General features: G+C 40.8%; 1 protein-coding gene across 1 annotated transcript; it reads left to right on the forward strand.

Annotated features, from left to right (window-relative positions):
- The first annotated feature begins 2,147 nt into the window (after positions 1-2,147).
- LOC138743509 (uncharacterized) lies at positions 2,148-17,412 on the forward strand. Its single transcript, XM_069899005.1, is given in 6 exon segments — positions 2,148-2,183; positions 3,929-6,303; positions 8,361-8,418; positions 14,890-16,987; positions 16,990-17,044; positions 17,046-17,412. Coding segments are annotated over 6 exon segments (4,842 nt in total). The 3' UTR covers positions 17,266-17,412.
- Positions 17,413-19,078: the final 1,666 nt, after the last annotated feature.

The following is a 19,078-nucleotide window of genomic DNA, read 5'->3' on the forward strand; positions in this document are numbered from 1 at the left end:
ATCTCAACGTTGTGGGAAACCCAAAGGTTTTAAAAAAATACCCATATATATTTAAATTGGTTTGAGAGCCCATTGCCTGTGAAATATCTCCCATTATTTGATCCGCAGCAAAAGAAAATTGTGTTAAACCGGCTTTGTTATTAAGTAAAGGAAATAGGTAGAAATAATTTGCTGTACTCTTTAATCATCTCGACTACCGATGGACAAAAAGCCGAAATTGTATCAGGTTTTAGCCCTGTTTCTAAAACCACCCTTTGGATATATTATAATGCAACTGTCATTCAACACATTCACACTGTTTATATATAGGCATCATGTTGTGGCATGCTCTCTATGCCATTTTAATCTTTCAAATATATGCTGTTTTACGCACCATTGAAATATGTTCTAAACTAGTTACCCGCTGTAGCGAGATATCAATGCTAAACGCGTGCATTCTTTTTAATGACCTATTTTGCAGCATTAATTTTAGTGATTTCCTTGATCAATTTTACACCAATCCCCCTTTCAGATTCCCAGCTTTCAAGCGTTACCACAAAACACAACTTCGTGAATTATATACCTTCTAGTTCACTTTGCAATCGTATGTAAATTCCACGTTTATTAACGTATTCTACCTTCGTCACGTAATTTCCTGAACATAATACGTTAATCTGGAGACATGAGCTTTCTTTGCCAATACTAATTTTTAAAAATTTATAAAATATATGACGAATTCCTTGGTTTAAATTTCTATCATAGCAAATAATGAATTGTTGTTGGCGCAACATTAATGCCCTTCCAAATACAATTTTCCATCATTGACAAGTTTGCATTCTCACTGCAATCATTTCTCTCCGTTTCCTGATGGAAATTATTCATTTCTTATCTATTCCACTGAAAATCAATTTAAACGCCATGCTTTAATATCCGACATAATTCCATCTAGAGTATCATATTGAAATATTGTTGACGATACTAAGAAAGTCGCTTCATCCACTTTATCCATGCAAAAACGTCCTGTTACCTTTCAGTTGGCTAAGGATTGAATATTTTCTTTTAAAATCCACAAGAACTATGCTTTTCTTTGCTTTATCTATTTTGTATACTCACATGCCGCCTGAAGTAATCCCTTAGTAACCTCAGAGCAGCTATACCACAGGTCTCTGGGGCTAGTAAAAATAACATCAGGTGGTATTTGAGTGGAAAAAAGCTTGAGAACCACTGATTACATCATTCGGCAAAAATGACCTTTATACCATTGACCTTTTTAATACCTAACTATAAATAAAAATGAAAATATCTGCCTGTTAATCCGGAGTCCGAAGCCATAATAGGTATATTATAACAAACAATATTAGCTTATCACGTGTGAACATTATTTTTGACATTACCTCTCTGCATTATTCCAACTACGTGGTGCATTTTACTCGGATCCAAGATTTTACCGTCTTGGATTTTGATTATTTTATTAGTGATTAACTTTCCAAATTCCTTAGATTATTTCTTATTCTAAGAGATTGTATAGTTTCCACACCACCCTGAATATAAATGACGTGAAACAACTGTCAATCATTTTTAGGACTGGTATCAATGCAGGTGAACTTGTTACGCTTTCATTTTACAAAGAAAACATGAGCATTCACGTTTATATTCTCCCTATGACATTTGTTCTCAACCTTCCCCCCCTCCCCTCACATACCACCTCACGTAATCCCCTACTAACCACGGAGAACATATGGCATAGGATGCGTCGATGCTCTGTGGTTAAGAAGGGATTCCTTCAGGTGGTATTTGAGTGCAAATAAAGGTTGAGAACCACTGCTGTATAGTTCCTTTATTACTTTCATTTATTTTGCAGAAGTTTCTCAATTTAATCTTCCCACGCCCCCCCCCCCCCACACGTCTGTGGATTTCATTTAAAAACAAAACAACGCTGGAAATAAAACTCAGGTGCTGAGCCAGAATCCAAAGATAGGAAAACGATTTAATGTTTATCATTCCGGATCTGAATCTGTATCACTTTATCTTTTTGAGGATAGTGTTGTGATTTTCAATAATTCGTTGCTGTTTTATTTAAGATTTCTGGCATCTTCCATTTTTGTTATAGTCACAGAATCAACAGTGTGTTTCCTCACTACATTTCAATTGACACCCCCCTCCACGGCATGGCGATTCCTCGCCGTGAAAACCTATTTTCCACGGTAAATCCTTCCTTTTAACTCTTATCATTCACACGTTAAAGTGGTCTCGAGATTGCTTGAACACAAATACCGATACAGCTACAAAAAAATCACTTTAGCAAAGCATGAGAACTCCGTTACAGCAAGAAGCACAGCCATAACCAGATAGTTTCACCCAAACAGCGTCTGCCTCGTGGTTTTCGAATCATATATTTATTAGGCAGAACCCCTACGTTTCTAGAACATTCGAACAGACTGGTCCATATTTCTTAGAATTCCACTGGGATGCGTTAATCAGGGTAATTTCCCTTACCCAATACTTTATTATTCCTTTACCAGATAAGGGTGTCGTTATCAGCTCCAGCTGATAACAGGAAAGAAAGGAACGCAACTAGCTTCTTTCTTCCAGCCAACATTTTAAAACTTACATTCTCACACACATTTAACTATTTCAAGCAGCTGCAGTGAAAAACAACTTATCTTCCCTGTTTTAATTCTTAAAATGCTGTAACGAATTATTGTTTTATTCTTTCTTAGTCATCGCTCGCATCCTGGTCTTAGGACCATGCGCGCGCACACACACATGGGTCTATCTTGAGGGAAGTGGGCGTTGGGGCACGGACAACGGAAACGGGAATGCACTCCATCTCCCAATTACTACGAAGCCCATACTAGTGGGTACTGGAAGCACTGAACTTAGAGCGAGAGCAACAAGTTTACGCAATCTTTGAAGTCATTTCATCTATCATAATAACACGCTTTTCTGTTTTAATTCCAAATGAATGACTGTTTTCCTGTTATGCAGAAAGTTCTATTATTATTGCTGGCACCGACCTCCCCTCCCCCATTTGTTTTGAACATTTCACCGCTTTTATTGTTTTAAACGTTATTTGGAATCAGAAATACTCTGTCCTATCCTGTAAAGGAGATTGGTATAATTGGAGTAGGATCTCAGATTTTTATATCGTATTTGTGTGGAAATTCATGCGGTGCTGGCGGATGAATGTACATGTTGGACACAAATGAACGTAGTCTCCCATGGCTAAAAGAGTGGTACTCAATCTTTCTTTCCTACTCACATACCACCTTAAGTAATCCCTTACAAACCACAAAGCACTTATCTACCATAAGTGCTCTGTAGCTAGTAAGGGATTACTTAAGGCGGCATGTAAGTGGAAAAAAGGTTGAAAACCATTGGGTGAAACGGAATGTCAACGACGTTTTCTTAAAAAGAACGGATGTATTGGAAATACGAGTTATACCTTTGACTAATAAATACATACCTATATGATACCTTTGTAGACCGAGATATCTCAGCTTCTACAGAAAATATTGTTAATATGATAAACAAATGACGTGGAATATATTGCAACCTATTGTCTGGAAAATTACAGATCAATTTGATTCAAAGATCGATCAAGTGGAATGCAATAAGTTTGAATAATTTGCCAAATCAATGTTGAAAATAAAAATATACACGTTTAAATAAATGTTTCCATATTTTAACTAAACAATGCGATTCCAAGAACAGTCTAGCTTTAAGAACTGCATCGTCTAACCCCGACAACCAATAGGAACCCACTTTCGGCGAGAGATCCATTGTCCCTCCCCATTGCAGACCGAAAATGTGTTTCCATTTACATTGCAGAACCAAGCTCCGACGCACACAATCTTTAGAAATTTTGCATGCAGGTATCTCGGTCAAGGGATTTTATTTCCGAGGCACCTCTTGAAATATTTTGGGAGGAAAAACAAATCTGGCGCAGAGAATAGCGAATTCGAAGAGTCACAACGTTTTGAAAATTACGATGCTGTTTTATATTTTCCTTGTTTGCGCACTGAACCAGGGGCTGGGTCTAATTCGCTATTCTATTCCAGAGGAATTGGAATATGGCTCTTCTGTTGGGAATATTGCTGAACATTTGGGACTGAGCGTTCGCGAATTATCAGCTCGAAAATGTCGCCTGGTCTCCGCTGATGAAAGACAGCATTTGGAGGTAAATTTAGAAACTGGAGTATTGTTTGTAAGCAATCGAATAGACAGAGAAGAGCTTTGCATTCAGAACCCTTCCTGCACACTTGCTTTCCGGATAATATTAGAAATGCCGCTCGAAATGTACCGCGGTGAGGTGGATATTGTGGATATAAATGATAATTCACCCTCTTTCCCAGACAACAACATTCTTTTTCAAATTGCCGAATCTATTGCACCAGGCTCGCGTTTCCCACTAGAGAGCGCTCTCGATCCAGACGTGGGGACGAACACAGTCACACAATATACGATCAGCCCCAATGAGCATTTCGGTCTGAAGGTGAATGTCAGAAAGGATAATGTCAAAACTGCAGATTTGTTGTTAGAGAAACCTTTGGACCGTGAACGTCAGGCATCTTTCCATCTTTTGCTTACTGCCGTTGATGGAGGCAGACCTCCAAGATCTGGAACAACTCAAATTACCATCAACGTTCTGGATATCAATGATAATGTACCTGTGTTCGAGAATGATGTATACACGGCGAGTCTGGAAGAAAACGCACCATTGGGTACTTTGGTGATGAAAATTAAAGCAGTCGATCTGGATCAAGGAACAAATGGTGAATTAAAATATTCTTTCGCTAATCTCGTCCCAGGGAGCGTACGTCAGTTGTTCAGTTTGGACCCTGTAACGGGAGAGATCAGAGTTCAAAAACAGCTGGACTTTGAAGTAGCCAACAATTATGAATTTGATGTCCAAGCCGCGGACAACGGTTCACCAGCGATCACAGGACATTCCAAAGTGCTGATCGAATTGACTGATGTTAATGATAATGCCCCCGATATAACAGTGACCTCCCTGACTGGCAAGGTCCCCGAGGATGCTGCACCCGGGACATTGGTTGCTCTTATCGATGTTAAGGATCGCGATTCTGGAGAAAATGGAAAAATCCAATGCCATATTCCATTTGGAATTCCCTTCAACATTCTATCTTCCTTGACTAACCATTATAAGGTAACGACCAGCAGTTTATTGGATCGGGAAACGATTCCACAATACAATATAACAATTGTAGCCTGGGACTCTGGGGCTCCTTCACTATCAACAAATAAAACCATCCAGATATCGGTATCTGATGTAAACGACAACACACCACGATTTTCGCAATCCTCCTACACTCTATATGTGATGGAGAACAACGTTCCGGGCGCGTCTATATTCGCACTTACTGCATTCGATCCTGACCTAGACCAAAACTCCTACATTTTCTATTCTATCAAAGAAAATCGGAATTCTTTGTTGCCCACTTATCTCAGCATTAACTCGATGAACGGCACCATTTACGCCCAACACTCCTTCGACTACGAGGCGCTGAAAACCTTCCAGATCCAAGTCCAAGCCCGTGACGCTGGGATGCCCCCGCTGAGCAGCAGCGCGGCGGTAAACGTGATCATCCTGGATCAAAATGACAACGCACCGGTTATTGCCTCGCCTTCAGGCCAGAGTGGATCAACAATTGTGGAGATGGTGTCCCAGTCAGCCGGTCAAGGATACTTGGTGACCAGGGTATTGGCAACTGATGCAGATTCCGGTCAGAATGCCCGGCTCTCCTACCAAATGGTTCAAGCAACCGATCCAACTCTATTCAGCGTGGGGCGGAATTCGGGCGAAATCAGGACATCGAGAAGCATTTTGGATCTGGATGATACCTCGCAAAGTCTGGTCGTTTTAGTGAAGGACAACGGACACCCGAGCCTGTCCAGTACAGCTACAATCCACGTGTCGATTTTGGGCAACGTCAGTGAGAAAATCTCTGAAACCAGCAATTTGCACAGTACCCCTGGATACTTCTCCGACATAAATCTGTATTTAATTGTCACATTCGGATCCACTTCGGTTATATTCCTTCTTACTATAATCTTCTTGGTTGCATTAAAATGTAAGCAGGATGTGGGCATTGTATACGTTGATGGATGTCGACTTCCCTGTTGCAAGCGAAGGAAACCAAAGGACACCAATGGTCGGGGCTCTGCGCCAAGGGATCAGTTGGACTACAGCACAGATTGTCAGACAGCACAGTTCCATGAGAGGTATCATTACTCGGTTTGCTTGTCACCGGAATCATCCAAGAGCGAATTTCTTTTCTTGAAACCCTGCAATCCATCCTTGTCTGAAGGGCATTGTTAAAGCATAGGTTTATGGTAAATCCTAGGGCAGTCTTTGTAAAATGCACCTGTTTCTGAAAAGGTATGTTGCCTTTCAAGCATCGCAAATCTTTACAGCATTTTCAATAAAAGGGTATAATATATCACGTTTTGTTCTAAAGGAAATAGCATATCTAACAAATTAGTCCCGTGTGCTAACTAATAGTAACGTTAATTGCCTAGCTCCAAATCTGACCTACCCCACTCCCTCTATATCAGTTCAGATGGTTGTTATTTTGATTCTATTATTTGGGCTTATGGTTATGCCTTGAACTGTTAAGCGGCAACTTGAGGAAATGACATTTTATTTCTCCGTTCCTGCCAATAAGTAATTTTGAAATTTTATTCACAACACTGGAGTTGTGTTTATAGTTCTGTTTAGTTAATTAGGAAGGTCTTTTAATAAATAAATTATAAATGCTAAAATGCGTCACCCGCGATATTCAGTGAATGAGAAGATACCTTGCCAGCTGCTTGTAACCCTTATGTTAGCTCCAGTTACTGTTCTTCGTTGTTTCTCCTTTTACGCAGTGCCACTTACTCTCACTGCACATGTCAATTTAGATGCTCCTACTAGTCGTAGCTTTTATCTCCCCATTAGCACATTTCATATCACAAACGCAGAAATGCTGGAGAAACTCAGCCGGTCTGTCAGAATCTATAGGCGGTAATGTAATATAACCGTGTTATGTAACAAGCGAAGCAATGCTTGACCGACTGAGTATCTCTGGCATTGTGTTTTTACAATTTATTTATACATAAGATTATGAGATGCTTCGCTGACTTCTCAGTAGCCAACCATTTCAGTTTTGTGTCACACTCCCATACTTACATGTCTGTCTCTGGCCTTATGTAGTGTCCCACCAAGACCACCTGCAAATTGGAGGAACACACTTGATTTTCTGCTGGGCACTCTCCAGCCAGATGGTATTAACATCGACTTTTCTGGTTTCCTTTCCCTTCCTCTTTCCAGTTTTCCTCCCTCCCTTTCCTCCCTATTCACATAGCCACCCCTCTTCCACCTGATGGATGCTGGCCCCTCCCTCTCTTTTCCACCTATCATCTCCTGTCTTTGGGACTACGCTTCCCCCATTCTCTTGTTCAGACGCCTACCGACATTTTTCCATACCTTGTCGAAATTCTCAAATCCAAAATGTCAGTAATGTATTTTTTTTTAGCTTTGCTATATAAAGGACACTGCTGAGTTTCTCCGGCATTATGTTTCACAATTTATTTAGACATAAACGACTTTTTGCGCTTTAGCCCTTCTTCAATTATGAGGAAAAAAAAAAGACAAGTACCTGAATTAAAAGGCCGCGGAGGAGGGAAGAAAATGCAGGGGAGCAGCGTAGACCAACCACAAGATGTGTGAATTCGACATTTGGAGGCGGACGGGAGGGGAAAGGTGAGAATTAATCGGGCGAGTAGATGGCTCTGTGAATGCAGAGTTGGAGGAAAGGAAAGAGAGGGAAAGGGAGGAGAGAGAGAGAGAGAGAGAGAAGAAGAAGAAGAAGAAGAAGAAGAAGAAGAAGAAGAAGAGAGAGAGAGAGAGAGAGAGAGAGAGAGAGAGAGAGAGAAAGAGAGAGAGAGAGAGAGAGAGAGAACAGAGAGAGAAATTTCTAACCGAAACTGGAGAATTCGATGTTAATGGCATCTGGTTCTAGGGTGCCAAGACAAATCTTTGAACCAGATGGCATGCATTCATAAAGCAACCCTTTCGTTCCTTCTTCCCAGGATTTTAATTCAGGCGCCTGCCCGCTTTTTACTCATACGATGAAGAAGGGCTCAGACCCGAAAGGTCCGATATATATCTTAACCTCCTATGGACGATGTGAGGCCATCTGACTTACTCTATAATTTTAAACTTTTAAATTTAAATTCAGACATAGAGCACGGTTACAGGCCATTCCGGCCCACTAGTCCGTATTCCCTCTATACCCAATAAACCTGCAAAGCCCGGTACTTTTCTAACTGTGGGAGGAAACCGGAGCCCCTGGGAAAAACCACACAGACATGGGGAGAACGAAAAACACCTTACAGACAGTGCAGGATTCGAACCTAGGTCCTGATCGCGGCGCTGTAGAAGCATTGCGCTAACCGTTTGTTTTTACTACAATCACAGCATCTGCAGACTTTCGTGTTTGGCAGCATATTTTATATAATGCTCTCCAATTTGCACTTAATTTAAAAAATATCCGTGATATTAATCTGAACGAAAAAGATGGAGGAAATATGAGGGGCCTTGCTTGTCAAGGCTTGAAGCATGAATTTTTTCCACGTAGGCAACAAAAAGAAAGACATAGCTCGGGCCTTGCTTGTATACTATCCCCTTTGACCTTGAGAAAGTGGGATGAGTCAATGAAGGTGAAGACAAATTTTGTCAATCAGAGGATGGTGTTTTGTGGAGGTGGACTCCTTTGGTGTATTGTCCAGAAAGAAAAGAAGGGCTTTGAGGCCTTTGATATGGGGATGGAGGTGTATAGTAATTGGATGCCCATGGTAAGCATAAGGTGATCGAGTTCAGGGAAGTGGAAGTTATTGAAGTTTTGGAGGGATTTGACTGGGGGTCAAAACAGAGGGCTACATGCATACCAGTTCAGTGGGGTAGGAGCACGCAGACACAATGGGTCTACTGGGACAATTAGATCTGTGGATCGTAGGTAAGAGGTCGAAACTGGCAGTGCTGGATTTGAGAAATAATAAGGTTGGAGGCCATGATTGGGAGATGACCGGAAGTGACGAGTTCAGAAATGGTGCATAATAAATACAGTGGTTTGATGAGCTTTGGTGAGTTTTTGTATTAATCTGAACAATTTGATTTCTACAGATTTCAGGTGAAACAATCCATCTTGTTGTTCTTTTATTGGGTGGTTGTATTTATGATTTCACGTTGTTAGATTATTGCCCTTTCATCCGTTTTTCTTTTGTGCATAAGTTTTGTGGATGCCTTCCATTTGGACCAGGCGTTTTATCCCCTCCCTAATTTGTCACTTTCATCAATTTTCTAATAATACTTTATTTTTGTCTTCTGCTGCACCGTGGAATTTACCTGGAATAATAATTATATTTTTTATTGTAAGTTTGTCTTTACAATAAGCAATCAGAGAACCAGTTGGTGGCACTATAAGAACTCAGGAACATTTACCATTAATACTCTCTAAATGTTATTATGGAAGTTTGCATTCCTACAGTTTAGGGGTGTGGTTTTCAAACTTTTTATTTCCACTCACATAGTGCCTTAAGTAATCCTTTTTACCATCGGTGCTCTGTGATTAGTAAAGGATTGCTTAAGGTGGTATGAAAGTGAGAAGGGAAGGTTGGGAATCATTGCTCGAGACCCAATTGTTACTGAAATATTTTGCTTGAGAAAAGGTGTCATTGGCCCATTTCCTTTAGAGTTATGAAACCGTGAACATAACGAGTCAATCAGTTACAATTAAAACAATGGTTTTCAAACGTTTTCTTTCCAATCACATACCACCCTTACCAACGGAACTCATAAGGCATAGGGATTACTTAAGGTGATATGTGAGTGGGATGAAAAACTTTGAAAACCACTGGTTTAGGGTTTTAACTGTGTTATATTCATTTTTGAAAGAATCTAAGAATATGTAATGGATTTCCCCCCCATCTTTAAATTTTGCCTCATTATCAAGCCATGGTCATTCGTTCTCATAAAATTTATTTGTAATAACGGTTATCTCACTGAACTCTGCCTTCCAAATTATTTACTGTGGCGAGATTTCTAATCAGCCGATGGGCAGCCAAATCGGGGGAAACATCTAAACAATATTAATGATAGGTTGGGAGAAGATGGAAATCCAAAGATAAAGATAAACAGTAGATTGCGGACGCTGAAATAGGAAGCCAAAGAAAATCTGCTGGAGGAACTTAGCGAATCAAGTACCATCAGCGGGAGAAAAAGGATGGTCAACGTTTCGAAACGAAACTCTTCATCTGGACTAAATGATAAAAACATGAATTCGAACATTGATGCTGCTTGACTCCCAGAGTTTCTGCACCAGATTGTGTTTGGTCTCGAAATCTAAGGTGCTGGCGATACCGGATATTTGAAGGAAATATTGGAATTATTGCAAGAATTTAACAGTTCAGGCGGAATATGTGAAGAAGGAAGCAAAACGACGTCACGATGACGTTATTAACCTGGAAAGCTTAACGCTATTTTTCTTTCTGCAGATCTTGCCTGATTGCTTGTGCATTTCAAATGCTGACAATCAATACTCTGCATGAGCCGTTCAGATAAAATTAAGTTTTTGTTTCTGTTGTATATTCTTAGTTTGGTCAGTATGTATCTGGCTAATGGAAAATTTCCATGATCTTTATTCTGTTTGTCTTGTTCATTTAATAGTTTTGCCCGAGCATTTCCATTTCCTTTTGGTGGTCAACGGCACGCCTATCCGGTCAATTCCACGAGGCCTTCCCATTGCCTATCCATTCACTTCTTTTTTCCTGATGATACAACACTAAAAATTATATTTTAATCACGTAAAGTGGAATTTTCACAGTGCACATTTGGACTATTTTTGGAATAAAACTATGTCAATCTGTTTCCATGGTCAACAATTTTCAATGTTGACAACAATCTTTGGATGTCGATTCCAATAGATGGACTGTGGAAAGAATACGGACAAGACTGAATCTCAGACTGCTTTGGAAATATGAATGCCAGGTAATGCAGAAAGCTGGGGAAAGTGGTAGGAAAACCATGCCAGCACGGGCACTGAAATCCCATCCATGGAACACATCTAAGTAAAGCGTTGCCTCAGCAAGGAAGCCAACATTATTAAAATTCCCATTAATATGTTAACACTTTTTATCACGCTTATACCTTCAGGCCGAAGATTCCGAAGTCTAAATTTCGGCACTTTCAGGTTCAAGAACAGTTATATTTATTCCAACAGCTACCAGGCGTTTGAAGCTCGCCGTACTATCTAAAACATAATACTACTCCAAGATCATTAAATATATTTCAACACGACTGGAACAACACAATTTTGCACGACTGTAACTCTGAATATTTATCTATTCTTCTTTTATATTTATTGCATTAGTTCTCACGTGGCGCATTGTTTGAACCTCGTTTAGTTTAACTTAATTTGTTACGTTATAATTCATAAAACTGCGAATTATTTTGCGAGCAGTCTAACAGAATAACTCTATAATACATACAGACATATTCAGTAAAAGGGCAACAGTACAGTTAAAAAATCCAATTAGTACAATATTATGGTGGCGTGAAGACAGTTGTGAGGTTCATTCAGGAGCCTGACAGCTGCGGGGAAGAAATGTTATTTAAGCCTATTGGTGCACAATTTCATACACTTCAGCGATCTCTCGGAAGGAGAAGAGAGTCTGTCCAGGTGTGATAGCGTCGTTGGCTGTTATTGCTAGGCAGCAGGCGATGTAGATGGAGGGGATGAAAGTCTGTATGATTTTCTGAACTACAATCACCACCGTCTGCTTCTTCCGCCAGTTTTGAGTGGAGAAATACCACAACTCGCTCTGATGCACCCATATAGTTCCTTGGCCCACTTGTAGAAGCTGCAAAGGAGCGTGGTAGACATGCGGAAAATGTTGGTGGTCAACCTAGTTGACCCAGAACAGGTCATTAGAATTGTTTATTGTCAGGAACTTGCTCCAATTCAACGCCATTGATATTGATATTCAACGCCATTGATACTGCCCCTTCCCTAAGAACTACAATAATTCCAGTTGACTTATTGACGTTGAGACAGGTGTTGTTATATTCAGTTCCTTTCTGTATTCCATCTCTTCGCTATTTGACACCCAGCTATGCGTCTGGTGTCCTCAGCGAACGTGAAGATGGAATTGGAATGCCTTTTGGCTGCATAGGCATGGGTGGAGAGGGAGGTCCTAGTCCATAGGGAATAGACGGATCTCCATATCCATATCTACTCTTCCCTGGCTTTAACCCTGGTCGACCACGACCGATGGAGGCCACATGATAACAGCTCATGCATAATATATTGCATGCGCCTTTGGAAAATATTGGAAAATGTGTTGGTATTGGGGTTTCACGGATAAACAAATGTGTGTACCCTTGGAGCACTTTACTGACCAATTAAACAGAGACTGTGAACAGAGTTATTGATGATAATTAATATTATGATAGTTCATTGTTATATACATTCAGTCCAGTGCAGGACTGAATACCCATCCTCAAGGTGTATCAGAAATGAGTGTGATCATGAGGATGTCGCTACCCATTGTCGTTGATGTTAGACAGGAGGTTAATAATTTGGTTGCAGAGGAGAAATGCTGAGGCCTCTGATGCCGAAGCTTGGGGATGGTGTATTGATGAACAGCAGACTGGCAATGATGCCACGGTGTCCAGGACCGAATGAAAGGCCGGAAAGATGGTATCTTCCGTAGACCTCGTTCAAAGATAGGCACATTGAAGTGGATCAAGGCAACTTGGAGGTTAGAGTTGATGTGAGCCATTGTCAGCGTCTAAAACAACTCAATGTTGGCAGGTGTCGGTGCCATCATCGGTTGTCCGTTTACACGTGGTATTTGTTAATGTGTTGCTGAAGCAAAACTTTAATTGCATCTGTACGTTGTCTTTATAAATATAGTCATAAACTATCATAATATTAATTATTATCAATGACTCTGCTATCCCGTTTAGTGTCTCCCTGTTCACAGTTTCTGTTTAATTGCTCAGTAAAGTGCTCTAAGGGTACACACATATATTTATCCGTGAAACCCCAATACCAACACATTTTCCAATATTTTCCAACGGTGCATGCAATATATTATGGATGAGCTGTTATCAGGTGGCCTCCATCGGTCATGGTCGACCAGGGGTAAAGCCAGGACAGAGTAGATATCGATATGGAGATTCGGCTGTTGCCTATGGAGTGGACCTCCCTCTCCATGTTAACCTCAGGTTCAAAGGAACGACTAAAATCGAGACAATTTGGTGAGCAGCGTCACATGAGTTTCCGTGTCTGTCCTGGGTACAGTAGTCAGCTGTCTTCGGCACTCTGACTCCAGATTTTGCCTCAGAGTTTGAATAAGCGGTTAGAAATCAATTAATATAAAATAGAAGCAGCGTTTTCTTTCCTCCACAATTTTATTTGGAATTCTAGACATCAGTGCAAATTTTATTGCCTTCCTGCATTAATTAAATGGAGTTCTCGTATACTGATATTAGGCGGACGCTGAAGAACATCGCGCCACATGATGTCAGAAAATAGAGGTAGAGTAGAAAGAACTCTGAACAAGAGGTGTCAATGGTAAGAAGTTTCGAGAAAATATTTATTAACATTGTAAGCAGTGTTCCTCAATTTTTTTCTTCTCACATACCACCTTAAGTAATCCCTCACTAACTACAGCGGACCGATCGCATATGATGTCCTAGGTGCTCTGTCATTAGTAAGGGATTACTTAAGGTAGTGTGCGAATGACAAAAAAAATTGCGAAACACTGTTGTCGAGATTGAAGTTATTAAATATAAAGATACCCACGTGTTTTTAATTATATGCACTTCTCAACAGTCGTGGGTCACCTACCCTCACCTCGTACAACTCCTTGAGTGCTTCCACCAACGCCGCCTCTGCACCATCCTTAACCACCGCTTGAGCGACTTCTTTACCAACATTGAAGTCTTGATGCAGACGGAGGCTACCAGCATCGAGACCATGCCAATGAAAAAGCAGCTACGCTGGGCAGAGCATGTCTATAGGTTGGAGGATTATCGCCTACCTAAGATTGTACTTTATGGCTAAATCTCCACTGGGCACTGTGACAGAGGAACTCCAAAAAGAGGTACAAAGACTCACTGAAGAAATCCCTTGCTACCCGTCACGTTGACCATCGCCAGTGGTCTGCTCTAGCCTCCGTAGCCTGGCAACACACCATTCACCAGTCTGTCTCCGCCTTCGAGAACGCATGCAGGGCTGGCCTTGAGAACAAAAGAAGACGGAGGAAGAACCGTGATACAGCAGTACCAAACCCAGAACAGAATTTCCCTTGCACTGGCTGCGGTCGGGCAAGTCTGTCCCTCGTCAGTCACCACCGAGCCTGCAGCAGATGTGGACAGCCCACTTCCTAAATCTTCCTTCTCTAAGTCAAACCATGATTATTTTAAATAAATGTTACATTCAAAAGGAATTACTTAGGAACAAAACAAAGTGCAAAATAAATTGAAAAAAATCATGCGTCATTTGGAGGTCTACTGTTGTAGACTATTAAATGAAATACTGCAACTATTTATGGTACCGTCCAGCTTTAAGATTTTCTGGTGCAATGATTGACAAGGGCTTTCTGCGTCGCTGTCCACCAATCAGGAGTTCAAATGCAGCGAGAGATCCATTGCTCCACCCCCACCATTGAACGAAAGCAGAATCACACGGACGAGGCTCGGCATATTAAATTGTTTTTTGCGACCACTTATTCAAACAGAAAGAACAAGACGATAATGGCTTCAGCGCGAGGTATCGACATTGGTTCCTCGCAAAGAGAGCCGAATTAAATTGGACCATCTGAAAATAAACCGGTCGCACAATAATGGTGAATGCACAGGGTAAGAGCGCCTTGCAGTCAATGGTGCTATCTTTTAGTCTGGTTGCTTGTGTCTTTAATATGTTTTTCGGACAGATTCGCTATTCAATTCCCGAAGAACTCGAGAGGGGTGCAGTCATCGGTAACATCGCTGAAGATTTCGGACTGAATGTTGAGACATTGCTCGCCCGTAGAGGACGGCTTGTTCCCGGACACATCAAACCATATGTGGAGTTCATTTGGAAGAGAGGGATTTTATTTGTCAATGAGAGAATGGACAGAGAAAAGCTTTGTGGGAAACTCTCTGCCTGTGTCTTTACCTTCCAAATTGTGATTGAGAATTCGCCAGATATTTACCGCGGTGAAGTGGAGATTGTTGACATAAGTGATAATTCGCCCACTTTCCTTGAAGGTACCGTTCGTTTGCAGATGGCTGAAACCACTGCACCAGACTCCCGTTTCCCGCTAGAGAGCGCTCTCGATCCGGACGTGGGGACAAATGCAGTCTCTGCTTACGTGATTAGCTCCAATGAATACTTCAGCCTGAAAATGGAAACTACAGAAGAGGGAATTAAAATTGCCGATTTATTATTGGAGAAACCCTTGGACCGCGAGAGCCAGTCTTCCTTCTAGCTGGTGCTTACGGCCGTTGACGGAGGGAATCCTCAGAGATCTGGGAAAACTCGGGTGGTCATTACTGTGTTGGACAGTAATGATAACGCACCGGCTTTCGATCGGAAGGTCTACAAGGCAAGTGTGGCAGAAAACTCTCCCAGGGGATCCTCAGTGGTTACCGTGCATGCCTCAGATGCAGACGAGGGTCTGAACGCAGAGATAACCTATTCTTTCAGTCACCGCACTTCACAGTAAATGCAAGGATTGTTCAGTTTGAATACGCGGACTGGCGAGATCAGAGTTGAAAGAAGGCTCGACTTCGAAGAAGCAAGCAGCTATGTACTGGATATCCAAGTCGTGGACAGTGGTTCAACAGCACTCACAGGGCATTCCAAAGTCCTGATAAAAATTACTGATGTCAATGAGAATGATCCGGAAATAGAAGTGAACTTAATTATAGCCAAGGTCATCGAAAATTCCACGCCGGGGACAGTGATTGCTTTGGTCAATGTAATGGATAGGGATTCTGAACAGAATGGTGAAGTACAATGTCAGATTCCACCGAACATTCCCTTTACATTGCACGCATCTTCAAGGAACCATTATAGGTTAATTACCAATGGTTTGATAGACCGTGAAGCTGACGCTGTCTACAATGTTAATCTTTTAGCCTGGGATTCGGGTTCATCTCCGCGATCTGTAAATAAAACCATCCAGATATGGGTTTCCGATGTAAACGATAACCGACCAAAATTTGCCCAATCATCATACACCGTTTATGTGATGGTGAACAACACGCTCGGTGCTCCTATATATGAAGTAACATCTTTCGATCCTGATCTAGACCAGAACTCTTACGTTTCCTATTCCCTTATTTCAGATTTACCAGTGTCCAGATATGTTGACATTAATTCCATGAACGGTACCATTTATGCACTGCACTCCTTTGACTATGAGGAGACTAAGAATTTCCAAATACATGTTCAAGCCCGTGACTCTGGGGTACCTCCACTGAGCAGCAACGCCTCCGTGAACGTGATTATCCTTGATCAAAATGACAACACGCCGATAATTGTTTCGCCTCCAGTACAGAGTGGATCTACAGCAGTGGAAATATTACCGCAATCATTTAATCAAGGATATTTGGTCACTAAGGTAACGGCAACTGATGCAGATTCCGGTCAGAATGCACGGCTTTCTTATCACATCCAAAGGTCAACTGATGCCACTTTATTTCATGTTGGGTTAAACTCTGGTGAAATTAGAACATCTCGGAATATTTTGAAGACTGATACTATCACACAAACTCTGGTTATCTTGGTGAAAGACAATGGGCAACCAAGCCTTTCGACTACAGTTACAATCTTTCTGACAATTATGGAGAATGTCACTGAAAGGGTCAGCGAAGACAATCATTTTGTGACGAATCCCGAAGATACTTCAGATCTTCATTTTTACTTGATTGTCATTTTCGGTTGCACTTCCTTTTCGTGACCATCATTCTGCTAATTGGTATCAAATGTAAACAAGACAGAAATATAAGAATACAATTCCCCAAGTTGTTGCTACAGCCTCGAGGATTCTGAGAACAAGTTTAATCGAAGTACTAAAATGAAGGAATCCTTGAATTATACCGGGACTGGGGCGATGGTCTGTATGTCAGACACCCACCATTATTCTGTTTGCTTGTCTCCAGAATTATCGAAGAGCGATTTTCTGTTTTTGAAGCCATGCGCCCCGTCGACATTTCAAGCCCAATGTTAGTCCACACATTCCTGGTGACAACAAATCTTCGATTTCTTTTTAAAATCCAGGAATTATATTGTTGACAATTAGGTACTGAAACACTCATACCCCAACAAATACCATTAATTGGAGTAAAGAACGTCATGTAATGTACATAATAATATTCACAGGTAATTACTTAAAAAAAGGTTTCAATGATTAAAAAAAACGGCCTTTGAAACGGGTAGCTGTAAACTGTTAAAGAAAGTCAATAATCAACTTTTGATGTATCATCCACTTTTTTTTGTCGGTATGTCAACTATACAAGATACTCCGAAGCACTGTGTTCGCACAGACCTCTTTAACTGCCATCGTGTGAAAAAGTTATGGAAGAGCGTATTAGCATCAAAATGCATGTTTTAATAATAAATATGCCATTGATAATAGAATATTTTCTAGGTTTCCTTCTTATTGGTAGATATATTCTCACAAGAAAGAAAATTGAAGAATAAACCGGCGTTAGTCCTTTAAGAAAAAGGATAAAAAAGAAGTAGGAGACGCATGTCAGATGATTAACTTTAGCGATAGACATTGATAAAAATTGAACAAGCAAAGAGGGAGTTCGATAGAGAATGGAATTGAAGTAAAATCCAAGTAGCCTCTATGGGGATGTAAATCATATCCGAACAGGAAAGAAGGGATGTCACTGATGGTACGCAAAGAAAATGATAAGTGCAGAGAGGTTGAAGGCACAGTTGAAATTCTAAATTGAATGTATTCGGCTAATGCAGCAAACACATAATCAGGAAGTAGAGCTGACTAATACGAAAAATATGAATAATCCATGAAGAAGTGGTCTCGAAAAGGCATGTTGAACATGATTACGTCACGAAGTCCGCACGGTGATCAATCATTCCGTCATCAAGAGAACATGCCAGACGCAAGTGCAAGGCCTTGTTCTATATCCAAGGAACTGCAGGACCCTCTAAACTGGCGGTTGAAACTCTAATCAGAAAAGTCATTTCGATTTGTGATGGGTGAAGAAGAAGCTGAACATGTTTGACTGAAATATATAGCTTATTTGATTACCGGATTAAATCTTTTACAGAGGTGATAGTGAGGTTTTATCAAATAAATGCCTCAGCGATTATCTGTTCATTCACATAGATGCTTAAATTCCTTTGATAAATTTCCATTTAAAAATGTTTATGAAAAGGTCACTCTTTCTAAAAATGGAATAGGTTCATTTACTCTCTTTCCTTTGTAATCAATGAACGGAATATGGAACAAGAACAGAAAACCAAGAAATATATTTAAAGGTTGAAAGAAAAACAATGTTTTTCAAATTCGACATCAGCAAACAGTGGTGCTTTCAGGGTGGTTCTGTGTGTGTGTGTGTGTGTGTGTGTGTGTGTGTGTGTGTGTGTGTGTGTGTGTGTGTGTGTGTGTGTGTGTGTGTGTGTGTGTGTGTGTGTGTGTGTGTGTGTGCGCGCGCGCGCGTGTGTGTGTGCGTCTGCGGAACAAGGATAAGGTGCGAGGCTTTTTATATCTATAAATTACTTTTCTCTGGGTATTGAGTAAAAGGTTGGGGTAGTACCGGAAGCAATAAAGCAGCTAAAAAGGGGTTGAAAGACCACTTTCACAGGCAGGCAGAATGCACAGAAAAATGTGAAGTGATATCTTTTGGTAGAAAGAATAATTAAAGAAAAATTAGCAGTGAAAAGAAAATTCTGCTTTTGTAAAGTGCTGACTGGAACGAAACAGCATGAATATTCATGTGCATAGTTCCAAGGACCATGCGGAGAGAACGAAATGATCTTTTAGGATGAGAATGAAGAAAAAAATATACCAA

The sequence above is a fragment of the Narcine bancroftii genome, chromosome 9, assembly GCF_036971445.1.
Source record: "Narcine bancroftii isolate sNarBan1 chromosome 9, sNarBan1.hap1, whole genome shotgun sequence".
NCBI classification, from domain to species: domain Eukaryota; kingdom Metazoa; phylum Chordata; class Chondrichthyes; order Torpediniformes; family Narcinidae; genus Narcine; species Narcine bancroftii.